Source organism: Colobus angolensis, unplaced genomic scaffold, assembly GCF_000951035.1.
Source record: "Colobus angolensis palliatus isolate OR3802 unplaced genomic scaffold, Cang.pa_1.0 Scaffold98, whole genome shotgun sequence".
Lineage (NCBI taxonomy): Eukaryota > Metazoa > Chordata > Mammalia > Primates > Cercopithecidae > Colobus > Colobus angolensis.
This window is the reverse complement of record NW_012123820.1, coordinates 1,552,704-1,566,188: the sequence shown is the minus strand read 5'-3', so window position 1 is coordinate 1,566,188 and position 13,485 is coordinate 1,552,704. Positions and strand designations below refer to the sequence as shown.

Here is a 13,485-nt window from a genome sequence, read left to right as displayed (position 1 = left end):
GTGGGACTGGGTTAGCTCAATATTACTTTTAAATTGTCAATAAATTATAGAAATTAGTCATTTCTTCCTGTGAGTATATAATGTTGCTAGAAGGTGACTCCAGTGAAAGTGATTCTGGAAGATGAAAGCATAGTGACCAACATGAGATATGAATTCTTTGAGCCCTGATATTTAAATGAATTCTTAGTTCATATCCAAAGCATCTAATTACTAAGACCCCAAAGTATCTTACTTGTACATGACCATACTATGAAGGCATATACTCTGAAAATGCAGGTAGTTGAGTCTGTTTTAAAATATTGTACCATTTTATTCCCTTAATTCTCCATATTTTCTATATTATACACAAATTTAAAAATTTATCATTGTTTGTGCATCAGACATTGTACCAGATACTTCTGTCATGTTATCTCAATCTTCGTATCAGTCAAATGAAGCAGATAGAATTGCATCCTTATATATGAAAAAACCAAGGCTCTGAGAAGAAAAATAACATGTCCAAGGTCATACACCTAGTGATATACTGTGAAGAAACTTAAGCACTAGTGAAATGAGTTATATTTTAGAAGATCTCTCTGGCTGCCTTCCCAGTGACTTCCAGTTGGCCTACAAGCCCCCCGATCTGGCTCCAGCATCCTTCTGTGACCTACTTCCTACATCTGCTTCCCTCATTTACTCCCCCCAGCTGCCCTGGCTTCCCTTCTGCCTCTTAAACCAGGCACCATCATTCCTGCCTTAGGACTTTTATAACTGTCCTTCCCGTTGCTTAAAGGCCCTTCCCCAAGGTCTTAGGGGGATGATGAGAAGGAGCCAAACATTCTAGATCGTGCTTATCTGCTGTATTTGTTTTACTGCTATTAGAAATTTTATTTATTAGTTTATTTGCATGTGTATTTTGTGTATCCCCTTATTTCTTTTGGGCTCTTTAGGGCAGGGATTTTGTCTGTCTCGTTTACTTCCATAATTAAATATATGCCATGTAAATGCCACATAAAGGTTTTAAAAGTTTTTCCTTTAAAGGAAAATAAAATTAAACAAGAGGAGAGGTCACAGTTTGAACTCAGGTTCATCTGATTCCAAAGCCTGCATCCTTTTCAGTGTCATTGTGTATTGTGGCTCCTCATTTGCCACCCAGAGGGGTCTGGCTGAGGCTGCCATTAACTAAACCTTGTGCCCTCAGAGCTGTATCTTCCTGAAAATGTGCTTTTTTTTTTTTTCTGATTTGCATAAAGGACCCATGAGGACCCGTCAGGACCCTGGTTCTTTCCACACTAGATTGTCTCGGGGGAATGATGCTGCTAGGTTAGCCAGATCACCATTTAAATGATAAAAATGTTTATTAAACCCAGCAGGGCTGTCCAATACATATAGAAGCCTCTACTACACTACAGGTAGCTATTTAAATTTATATTAAAGTTAAATAAAATTATGAATTCAGTTTTGATCATACATTGTACTAGGCATATTTTGAATGTTCAGTAGCCACATGTGGCTAGGTGTTTACCATGTTGGACAGTGTACATAGAGAACATTTTCATCATTACAGAAGTTCTATTGGGCTGTAGTACTATTTTGAAGTATTAGGAGCTGAGGTTTTTAGAGATTTCAGTGTGAAATAAAAGATTTTATTTTCTTCATCAGTGGAATGAAAAGGCTAAATTTCAGTGGTTCTTTCTGGTTTGAACAAGCTCTGAGTCTAATATATTGCTAAATATAAATCTTATTGCCTAAATGATAGTGAATGTTGTCTTTGCTATCCTTGCATTCTCCACTATTTCTAGAATTCCAGGCCTAAGTCCACAGAGTCAAGCTGGCATTTCTCTAAATAGAATTCCCTTCCCTCTTTTAATGGCAGCAATTGGATACTATCTATCCTTTCTCTTGTCTCAAATTCTCTCCCTAGTATTATCTTACTAGGTTCAGGTTCAGCTTGAATTTGTGGCAGGTTAATCTTACCTAAAAAAATATTATCTGACTTTCAAGACTTGTATTGTTTGTGGTGGTCATGCCTTTTTTGTTAATGTGTGTTCCCTACAGTCCCAGAGTGCCCTGGCCCATGCCCTGCAGAAGGCCCAGCGTGACTGTGACCTTCTACGAGAGCAGTATGAGGAAGAACAAGAGGTCAAGGCTGAGCTGCACCGGACCTTATCCAAAGTCAATGCTGAAATGGTGCAATGGAGAATGAAGTATGAAAACAATGTCATCCAGAAAACAGAAGACTTGGAGGATGCCAAGTGAGTAGGGCAAGGCTATCCTTAACCTGGAGTTAGTCACATGGAGGAGTATGAGAATAATGACTCTGTCTCCAAGGCCTCGTGGTATGCATTTAACAAATCCTTGCCGCGTGCAGGAACAAGCCCAAAACCAAAGCTGAAACATTCACTGCTGGCAAGAAGCATACTCTGTAGAGGGACTAAAAATATAAAAAGTGTAATACAAAGTGACAGAGACTATAAAGAGGTCCTGGGGAGAGAAAGGAGGCTCTTTCTAGGGACACAAGGGAAGTTTTCATAAAAGATGTGACTTTGAGCCATGGTGTGAAAATAGGCTATCGCTTAAAACCCTATATTTCATTTGTAACGCCAAAATAATTGAGTCCATGTGTGTACGTGTCTCCATCAAAGTCATTGTGTCCCTGGTCTACAACTTGTAGACTACAAAGTAGTCTGTGAAGATGGACAGGGAAGCTGGAAAAAATGTTAGAATCTGTCGTCATATCTTCTAGGACAAAGGTTGCTTTGAAAAGAAACCATCCCCAGGCCATCCCTAAGGTTAGAATATCAATTTTATAGTCATTTCTATGTAAAGGTTTTAAAAGTTCTTAGTAGTTACAGAAGTTTGGGGCACAGCTGAATTGTGACTCAGTACCAGGGTATAGAACTGAAGCATTTTGCTTAGAGACCAAGAAACTCTATTTTTAAGAGAAATTGTCAAACCCCAGCTTATAATCATTAAAGATTTACTCAAAAGAATGTGTCCCTGGCTTGGTAGCTTGGCAAAAATCCGGGGAAGATCAATACATTTCTCTTTAACTTCAACCAGAAATAATGTTTTCCAGTTCTTCACCTAAATCTTTGAGAGGCATTGCTGTGCAATTGCTGAACAGCTGCTGTGTTTTGTCCCAGAAGGGGCAAGTGATCCATCTCTGTACCCACAGTAACTTAAAAAGGGTTTTAGAATGACAGATACTAAAAATACATGCAGTAGGTGCTTTATCAAAACTCTGGACCACAGAAAGTTTTGGCTTTGAACTGAGATGCCCTCTTATATCCAAATACAGTATTTACTTCTGAAGTAAGATTTTCCCCCCTTCTAATGATTGAAGAATTCAGGTGAAATTGCCTATCTATCATTCTGTTTGATGGTTTCTTTGGGGGTTGGGTAGGAAAGAGCAAAAGAATATAGACTTTATGACCACATGGGTTTGTTGGAACTAGTTCTGTAGTATGTAATATCTAAAGAAAATAATGGGCCAACATGATACTCTCTGAAGACACTTTTTTACTTTCAAATTGGTGGGACATTGAATAAATAAAACTTTGTCTGTATTATGCTTTTCCTCTAAATCACCTCAGGGAGGTAGGCAGCTACAAAACAATCTAGGGTCCTGGTTTCTTTTTTGTTATTGAAGTTAAAGATTTGCCTGCTTTGATTTCCAGGCTGGGGTTCAAATGATGAGTTAGTTTAGCAGACTCAAGCTCACCTAAGACAAGCAGTGTACTGCTTCTGAATTCTAAGTTCCCCAACGATAAGGATTTAGTTTCTTAATTTCCAATATCCCCTTACATATTCGAGATTCTCCTTACATATTTGAGATAACTAAGTAGGTGCTTATGGTTGGCAAGTTAAAGAGAAAAATAGTAGTTGATATTAAACATAGAACCAAGTTATTGGTAAAACGAGGTTAACCAGTTTGTCCAGTTTACGCTGGAGGTTTCCTGTTTTAGCTTTGAAAATCTCATGTCCTGGTGTATTAGTCCGTTCTCACACTGCTAATAAAGGCATACCCAAGACTGGGTAATTTATAATGGAAAGAGATTTAATTGACTCACCATTCAGCATGGCTGGGGTGACCTCAGGAAACTTACAATCCTGGTGGAAGGGGAAGCAAACACGTCCTTCTTCACATGGTGGCGGGAAGAGAAGTGAGTGAATAAAAAGGGGAAAGCCCCTTATAAAACCATCAGATCTCATGAGAACTTACTGTCATGAGAACAGCATGAGGGTTACCACCTCGATGGTTAAATTACCTCCCACCAGTCCCTCCCACAACATGTGGGGATTAGGGGAACTACAACTTGAGATTTTGATGGGGGACACAGCCAAACCATATCACCTGATGAAACCCCTCAGTCCCAGGCAATCCATTATGATTGGTCACCCAAAGTGAAACTCCTATTTTCTTTGATCAACAAGCATTTCTAAAGTAGTTAAAATATATGTAATTATTTCACTCGACTGCCTGTAATTATTTCATTCCTACTGCCTTAAGTCAGGTAAAGCATCAGAATCTCCTCTTCACACTTAAGAAACGTGAAGCAAAGAAGTGAAGTGACTATGGTTAGAAAGCCGGGGGCAGGGTGTTGTTAGAGCCTAGATGCTTCCTGGATCCCGAGCACATAGGGGTTTTTGCAGGATTCCACCCAAAGGGGACTTTATTACCACATTGCTCTGTTGGCCTAGTTATGCAGTTTTTTCTGTTTAATAGCAGTAGATGAGCTTGGGTACATATAGTACTTTTCGTCTAAGAAGTATAACAAGTGAGTAAGAATAGGACTGCCAGCAACCCTGCAGGAGATGTAAGCAACGGAACGCATTTCATCCATTAGAATTCCTAATAGTAGCATATTATGGGGGTGGTGGAGAAAGAAGCACTGTAATAAACCGCTCCATCTCAGAGATGCCCAAGAAACAGCAGATGGGGGCTAAAGTACCCCGTAAGAACAGTAGGACCTGTTAAGTGAGGATAATGAGATGGGTTTGGGAATGTAAATCTGGAGAGAGGAGCTGAGGTGGAGAACACACTCAGAAGAAATAATTGTGTCATGTTTAGGAGCCACATGATGTGAGAGAATAAGCAGGAAAAAGCAAGAGAGTGTTCTTTAGAAGCAACACAGCCAAGGAGCTCTTTAGTGACTACACATGGCTACAGATTTGTAAGGTGCTTACTGTTGGTAAGGTGTTTAGTACAATCTTCCTTTTTTCCCTCTTCTTAGGAAATAATCAAGTCAGTATTGCTTATTAGAGCTTTAGGATAAGCAAATACTTGTAGGAATTCAAAGAGATCCAGAGTTCCAAGTGCAACTTGGCAAAGGGGGAAAATAAAGACCCCATGCACACAGGAGGCAGAGGATGGTGGTCACAGACAGTGAGGTCACTTTCAGATAGGAGCTGCTGTTGCTTTGTACCACTAAGTCCACTGCAGAGGTGCCATCTTACTTTGCACCCAAGCTCTATCTTTAATCCAGGGAAGACTTGATGAGCTCTCTGAGAGTTGTTGCCTCACTCACTCTTTGGGTATCTTCCTTTCTCAGGAAGGAACTGGCAATTAGGTTGCAGGAGGCAGCGGAAGCCATGGGGGTGGCCAATGCCAGAAATGCCTCCTTGGAGAGAGCCAGACACCGGCTGCAGCTGGAGCTCGGGGACGCCCTGTCTGACCTCGGGAAGGTCCGCTCTGCAGCAGCCAGGCTGGACCAGAAGCAGCTGCAGTCTGGCAAGGCCCTTGAGAACTGGAAGCAGAAGCATGAGGAGTCGCAGGCGTTGCTGGATACCTCTCGGAAGGAAATCCAGGCTCTCAGTACAGAGCTCCTCAAGCTCAAGCACGCCTACGAGGAGAGCATCGTGAGCCAGGAGACACTCAGGAGGGAGAACAAGAACCTCCAAGGTACACCAAGCTGGGCTCAGAGCCAAAGCCGGAGCGGGTAGCTCAGGGAGAGCCCTGGCTACAGGCAAAGCTAGGCAAAGCTGTCTTCAGCATTTTCACGTTCCCATGATGTTTTAACTTTTCAATTTTTATACTTCTGTTTGACCTTTTTTTTTTTTTTAAATTTTAGATGCCATTTGTATGAAATTAATTCTAAAAGTAAGACTCGTTTCCTGCCTTTAACTTCAGTTCTCCTCTGTAAAGGAAGCCACTGATGAGAATTTCTTGATATCCACAACCTTACCAAGATTTTCCATGCGTGCTATACTCAAGGGTGTATTTTTTACCCAATTACATTTTGTTCTACACGTTTTATTTTTTCATATATGAATATATTTCCCGATTTAATGAATATTTGTATAGCCCATACTACGTACCAGGCACCGTTTAACTATTTATTGTTAAATTTTCAGAATAGTCTAGTGTTAAGTTTTCTCATATGTAAAATGAAGGCTATATAGGTCATAAGTTGAGTAACTTGTCCAAATTCACATTTGATAAGTCGCAGATCTGGGATTTGAGCCCAGCCACGGCTCCAGCATATACGCACTTAACTACTGAGCTGTGCAACCTTCCCACGTACCTTGTGGCTCTTTGCATGCCTGTACATGGAGACCTACCACAGCTTTTTAATAGCTACATAGTGTTTTGTAATAAAGATGGCTATCATTTAACTAGACTTTATTCATTTTAGATCCAATTATTAACAAATATGAATAATCCTACATTATACATCCCTATACATGTATTTATGCACATGTAAAAATATTTCAGGAGAATGGATCCCTGGAAAAGAAATTGCTGGGTTAATGAAATGAATTTTTAAATTTTGATTTACTGCCAAACAGCCCTTCAAAGAGGCTGCCAACTTATCCCAGCACCAACAGCAATGTGCATGAAAACCCTGAGATGCCCTGGAAGCAAGTTCATTACTGTTGGAGGCGTAAATGAAGCTTACTTTCTGTTGACCTACATAGTCTATGATCAAGGCACTAGCTGGGGACATGAGGGGTGCTAAAACAGTGGTTAGAAAACTTTAGCTACATCCAAACCAGCTGGAGGGCTTGTTAAAGCACAGATGGCTGGGGCCCACCCCCAGAGTTTCTGACTCAGTAGGTCTGAAGGATTTGTATTTCTGACAGTTTTCCAGGTGAGGTGGGTGCTGCTGATCTGGGCATCACCTTTGGATTGGGGTGGGGTTTGAATATTGAGTGAGCTTTTTCCAAAGCTCTCCAGGTGATTCTAAGGTGCAGTCAGAGTTGAGAACCTCTTCCCTGATTTTCTTCCTGATAACCCATCTTTAAGAGAGTGCTTATCAGAGAAGAATTTATTATGCAATGAAAATTTCTGTCTAACATATTTGTCTTTGTAACTTCTAAAAATTCTCATCATATCACATCACAGCCCAGAATCTCAGAACCAGAGGAGCAGGTGACTTATTGAGCTCCTTCCACCACCTCTGAACTGGGTAATTCTCTGAGCTACTTGGCCCTATACCACACCTCTTATGTACTAAAGGCAGAACTGACCATAACAATATCAGGTGGAAGAGGTTTTGTGACTTCTGGATGTCCTATTCTGTTTGTCAAAGGCTTATGTTCATGAGAGGCTAGGAAAAAACACTCAAGTGCTTGAGCTAAAGCCACTGTCTTCCTTGGGCCCCTTCTGACTCTCTGGCCTATCTGGGGCCATGCCTTGGATGCTGGCAGATAGTGATCTAGCTTCTACTTTAAGTTCCTGTCTCAGTGTTGAGTGGTGACTGAAACAATGGCAGCCACTAGTGTTGATAGCTAAGCACTTACACTGGAAGGGTAGGGACTCCAGGTCTGTGTTCCTCCAGGTGGAACCTGGAATGGCTCTAATGAGCAGGACTGCCATGTAAAGTTGCAAAGGTTGTCCAGTGTACAATATTCTGAAGCACCATCCTCACCATTTGTTGTAAACAATTTTCAGATGGCAAAAGACTATATGAAAAAGTGAATGCCTTTAAAATTTCTAGGTCCCATATGGGCTAGGTCATCAAGTTACCAAGGGTGGCATGAGGCCGCTGTTCCAGTGGGCTGGAACAGTCTGTTGTGCCTGGTATCATTGGTTTGAGACTGAGCCCTTTCACTAACTTTGGTTTTCTTACCTCTCTCTCCAGAAGAGATTTCTAATCTGACAAACCAGGTTAGAGAAGGGACCAAGAACTTAACTGAAATGGAAAAGGTCAAGAAACTAATTGAACAAGAGAAGACAGAAGTCCAGGTGACTCTGGAAGAAACAGAGGTATTATCACCAGGGAGAAAAGAAAGTTTTCACTGTGACAAGGCAGAAGATTTGCATTCTAGCAAGAACAACAGCACCAACAAAAGGACATGTATTCAAATGTTTATTTACTATATGCTAGGCACTCTGCCAAATGCATAATTTTAATATAATCACCGTAGCAAACTACTGTCCCCATTTTATAAAAGAGGAAATTGAGACTCAGAGAGCAGGATACACAACAGTGAATGCAAATCTCCTGATTGTAGTCAAAACAGGAACTATGTCTATCTCATTCGCCAGTTATCCCCAGTGCCCAGACCCTCACTACTCAACATGTGGCCCATGGACATCACTTGGAAGGCTGTTAAAAATTCAGAATCTCAGCCCTCTGCCCATCTCTGTTGAATCAGGATCTGCATTTTAACAAGATCCCTTGGTGGTTCATATGCACATTAATATTTGAGAAGCACTGGCCTAGAACATTGCCTGGCGTGTAGTAGAGGCTCAGTAAATATTTGTCAAATGTTGAATGAATAAATATTCTCATAGCTGTCCCCTCTTTAAAGAGTCAGTCACAAAAACTTCTCAATTTTTTTTCCCCAAAAACTTTTGGTAGTTTTGGAAATAAGATTCAAAGCAATGCTGTCAAACATTGGTTTCTGAAAGCTCATCTTTGTGCACATTGACAGGAGGGTTTTCAGTGTTACGGATTCACAGTTCAGGAAAAGTCTCTACTTTATCTCTGAGTGTGCATTAGCAATTGAAAGGACCTCTAAGAAGATGTTTTGCCAAAGAAGGTAAACTAACGAGGAGGAAGTTACCCTATCATGATTATTAGGTGGTTAAGAAGCCCGGTGTAGCCTCTTCTCAGAGCTGAACTTCATCTTCCTGACTCAACCTTTGAGCAAGTACTCAGGCACATTCAAATACAGCCCTACCCTCCCACCAGTAGAAAATGAAAAAAGATTTTTGAAAGATGTGGCAGTCAGTGTTAGGTAGGGGCCCTTTGGAAGGTATGGTGATGGAAAACAAGACCCCAAAGGAGCGCTCTATGCCAAGCATCGTCTGTTACATTTACCTCACCATTATGATTCCAGAAGAAACTTGCCAAGCAAATGTTTCCATATTACCCTCCATATAGAGTTGTCAGGCAGCAGCTCTTGCCCTGTTATGCATAAATGTTTCCTGAGGCTATCTAACTTTATACAGACTCCTTTTGGTTGGCAGTGTGGTGCCCTCTAGCACAGCTGGTCCTTATACAGTTGGTAAACTTTGTTTTGTTTATTTGTTCCCTTTGGTTCTCTGGCCGTCCTGGCAAGGGACTTTTTGAAGCCACCACCTTAACTAAAAGAAGTAAATTTTATGATAGAAATTTCAAGCACTATGACAAGTCAATGAAAAATACAACTGGCACTGACAATTTTTGTCCTATATAACATAGAGGCATCTTTGTATATTCAGTTGATCAGCACATGGGTCAAGGGTGAGAATGACAGGAAGGCCATAGTGCTCAAACCATTTAGTACCACTAGATGGCAATACATTCTATTAGCATTTTCTCAACTTCTGTCATCAGCCACCTCCATAAATACTTCATCAACTTGGACGTGTATTTGTAACATTGCGTTATTTATTTTCCTGGGTGAGCCTTTAGGAGAAACTTTACCAGATTGTTTTAAAGCCATAAAACTCAAATTATCCCAGGTCGTCTTCCCTAAAGATTCACTTTCTCAGTGCATTTTAGAGGGTTAGAGGTGACAGTCTCCTCTTGAAGAAACTACACTATTCCCTCTGAGGAAACTGTTATCCAAGCATTTGTTTTTGAGTGTGCGTTAGCAATTTTATTTTCTTTTATATTGAAGGTAGTATCAAGAGAACATCAAGGGAGGTCTTATTAAAATTCCCATCATCTTTTTATTTTTATTTTAAAATTGCAACTCAGTTTTACTTTTTTACTTTTGGTTGTATCTGCTAAGCACTCCTCAAAAGAGGCTATAAAAAAATTACTTCTGCCTTTAGGACTGCCTGTAGCTAACTGATCACAAAATTGCATCACCCCTTATGCCCTTATATCATTGGTATTCTGCAAGTGCTTTTTGGGTTTCTTCTTTTATATACATTTTTAGCTTCAGGACAGGCTTTAAAGATTTAGCCAAACCTATGCTTTTAGAATTGGATTGCCTTTATAACATCCCTGCAAATAATTGCCTTAACTATATTTGAATACAGAAAGGGGCAGGGAATCTTCCTGCCTGTCAAAGCAATTCATTTGCAGTAGTGGTACCAATTATGGTGTTAATGGCTCATGCTGAGTGTTATGTGTCAGATACATCCTAAATTCCTTTATTTGTTCTTCATATGACAATATTTGGACACTACCATGTTGTTTGTTCTCTGAATGCATCCAACTTTTCCTCTATTCCCTCGTGATGTCCAGAATTTAATAGAAGATTCCAGGTAGGAGTTATCACCTTCCTTGTTCTAGCTCTGATACTTTTTAAAATTTATCCCATAGTTGGAATATGTTAGAAAAAGTCAAGAGTAATACATTAAAAAGCTTAAATATAGCCACAGACAAGACTCAAATTTTCTATTTTAAAATAGGCTTTAAAATTCTAGTTCTGGAGCTACAGCTGAAAGACCTAAGAATGTCAAATCTATAAGTGAAATGACAAATGAAAGCAGTTGCTTGTCTCACTGTGTTGCAATCTCTAGGGACCTGACTTGAACCTATATCTTTCCCAGTAACTCTAAGAGAGCTACATTAGCGACATATGTTTTGGGAAAAAAATAAAATTTTTGTCTAAAAGTGGACTTCATTTAATGCTTTTTATTTATGTATTCCAGGGAGCCCTGGAACGTAATGAAAGCAAGATTCTTCGTTTCCAGCTTGAACTCTTGGAAGCTAAAGCAGAACTTGAAAGAAAGCTTTCAGAGAAAGATGAAGAATTAGAAAATTTTAGGTATCTAAGATGATTTTGATATGTAACAATTATGTATTTCTGAATCCGTGACTAAACAGAGCTCATTATGTCCAGCTGCTTTTATGGCCCCTTTGGAGTATTATCAAAGAAACTTAGTGTAACTGTATATTAGTATCTTTTATATATAATATCTATAATCATGTATAGATATTCCTTTATACACAATTAGATATCCCTTTATACACAATTGTATATAGATATTCCTTTATATCAATAGTGGTGAGAGCTTACCACTATTGATATAAAGGAATATCTATATATAATTATTGCTGGATTTTATAATTTTCTTATATTTGAGGAGCTTCTGCTGTCATATGAGACTCAAGATAACACCAAATAAATGATTATATGTATAAGGACTCTGCATACTGTCTGCATGTCCCTATAATGCCACTTTCTTGGGCATTGAGAAATTGACTGAAAATGCTGAGCCATGGAGAAAAAAATTAAAAATTCAATGCTGTACTTTCAGACCAGAGTGAAGTTTTCACATACCCCCTGCTTGTACCTGTAGCCATTTGTTTGAAGAGGAGCAGAAGCCAAGAGCTAAGCTGCTTACTGAATCCTTGTTAAAGCAGCTGAGTCTTAATAGTCAGGAAACTGAATTAGACAGGACTCATGGGTTGCAGAATTTTTTCTTAGCTCTGTCATAACAAGCTGATGACTTTAGACATTCCACTTCTTAGCTTCTCAGTGAAGTGAGGGGATAAAAGCAGCCCCTACATGTCACAGAAGGTGGTGAGGAAGATCAGTAGTCTGATGTTGGCAAAGCACTTCACACGCTGTAGATCAAAGGCACAATTATAAACACATGGAATTAACGATGATTATATTATCTAATCTGTTCCCTTAAGTCAATGCCATATGTCAGCAAGAAAAATCATTTGAGCCTGAGGTTCAACTGGCAACTTACTTTCAATGTATTTGTTAAACCATTTTTTTTTAAGAAAAAGAAAAAAAACCCTGTTAACATGTTCAATTGAACTGACCTCTTTCCCATAGCCCATTTTTAGACAAAACTCTCAAGGGGGTCAATGTTTTAATGAGGATGTCAAGCCAAATTTGGCCCTCTATGTGCTTTGAGTTCTCTTTGCTCTCACTCACTGGCACTTTCTTCTATAGGACTGACTGTGGCGAGGAATTCTGATCTACTTAAGAGGTTCTGAGTCAGTGTCTAAAAGAATTTTTTTGATAAAGGGCAAAAACCTTGGGCCTTGATACTTGCCCTACTTCTTTCCACAAGGAATAAAAATGAATGTCTCCTTCTGCAGATTTAAAAAAAGCAACAAATAACACTGATTTCAAGTAATATCAGACCTGTGCCTATAAATAAACCCAGCTGAGGAGAAATGAATCCTCAGAGAGCCTGTGTCTCGTCAGGTACATCTGAATGTCGGAGAGCAGTTCACCAATTATAATAATCTTAGTGTGAAAAAATGCCAGAGATCCAAAGAGCTAGGGCTGGAAGAAGAAAGAACTGAAGAACAGGCATAAGCCAGGAGGAGCTGAGAAAAGAAGGGGTGGGCTGGAAGCAGGGGGACGAGCTATTCATACATTTTAGTTAATGATTCATAATAACTATAATATGTATATCCAGAAAGAAAAGATGAGCTTATTTTACAAAATATCACAAATACCAGCCCAGACCCTTTCTGCTCGGAGCATAGATTGTACCAAAATGCCTTGGTTTAATCTGATAGTTTGACTTTGGGGCTAGCAGGGCATCTTAAGGAAACTGAATAGAATGCCAGGAAAAACAAAATAAGCCAAGTACAAGATTCCAAGCAATCAAGGATAAGCCAGGGAAGTTATAGAACAAGGAAAATATTGCCTGAGGGCAAGATCAGGTTCAAGGTCATATGTCCATATAACCCATCATTAACTCCACAGAAACAGAAGGTTCCCAGGAAGACAGGACCTGGTGAGTAAGTTAAAGGGACCAAAAAGCAAGAGAAAGTGACCCACAGGCAAAGGCAAAACCTTCATAGTGCAGCAAACTGGGTAACTCATTCAACTCATGCTCTGCTGCCAAGCCATGTCTTCCACTCTGGTGAGGCCTGATTCTGAATGAGCCCAGCCTGGATGCCTGTTGGTGGTGAAAAGTACAAGCAGCTGGTATGTGTGTGATATGTTTCACTTGTTCAACAGATGTTGGAGTGCTTAATGTTCACCAGACACTGCCTCATATTCTAGTCAGGCTTTCATAGACACTTTTGGATGATAGGGTATTCTATTTATTTCTTTTTTTTTTGAGACGGAGTCTCGCTCTGTCACCCAGGCTGGAGTGCTGTGGCCGGATCTCAGCTCACTGCAAGCTCCGCCTCCCGG

At 39.9% G+C, this 13,485-nt stretch overlaps 1 protein-coding gene across 1 annotated transcript in view; it reads left to right on the top strand.

The window, feature by feature from the left end:
* Positions 1 to 13,485, top strand: part of MYH15 (myosin, heavy chain 15) — a 136,620-nt gene that overhangs the window by 101,738 nt on the left and 21,397 nt on the right. Inside the window, 4 exon segments of the mRNA XM_011932807.1 lie at positions 2,038 to 2,234; positions 5,535 to 5,884; positions 8,067 to 8,191; positions 11,021 to 11,136. Coding sequence (XP_011788197.1) covers positions 2,038 to 2,234; positions 5,535 to 5,884; positions 8,067 to 8,191; positions 11,021 to 11,136 — 788 coding nt within the window.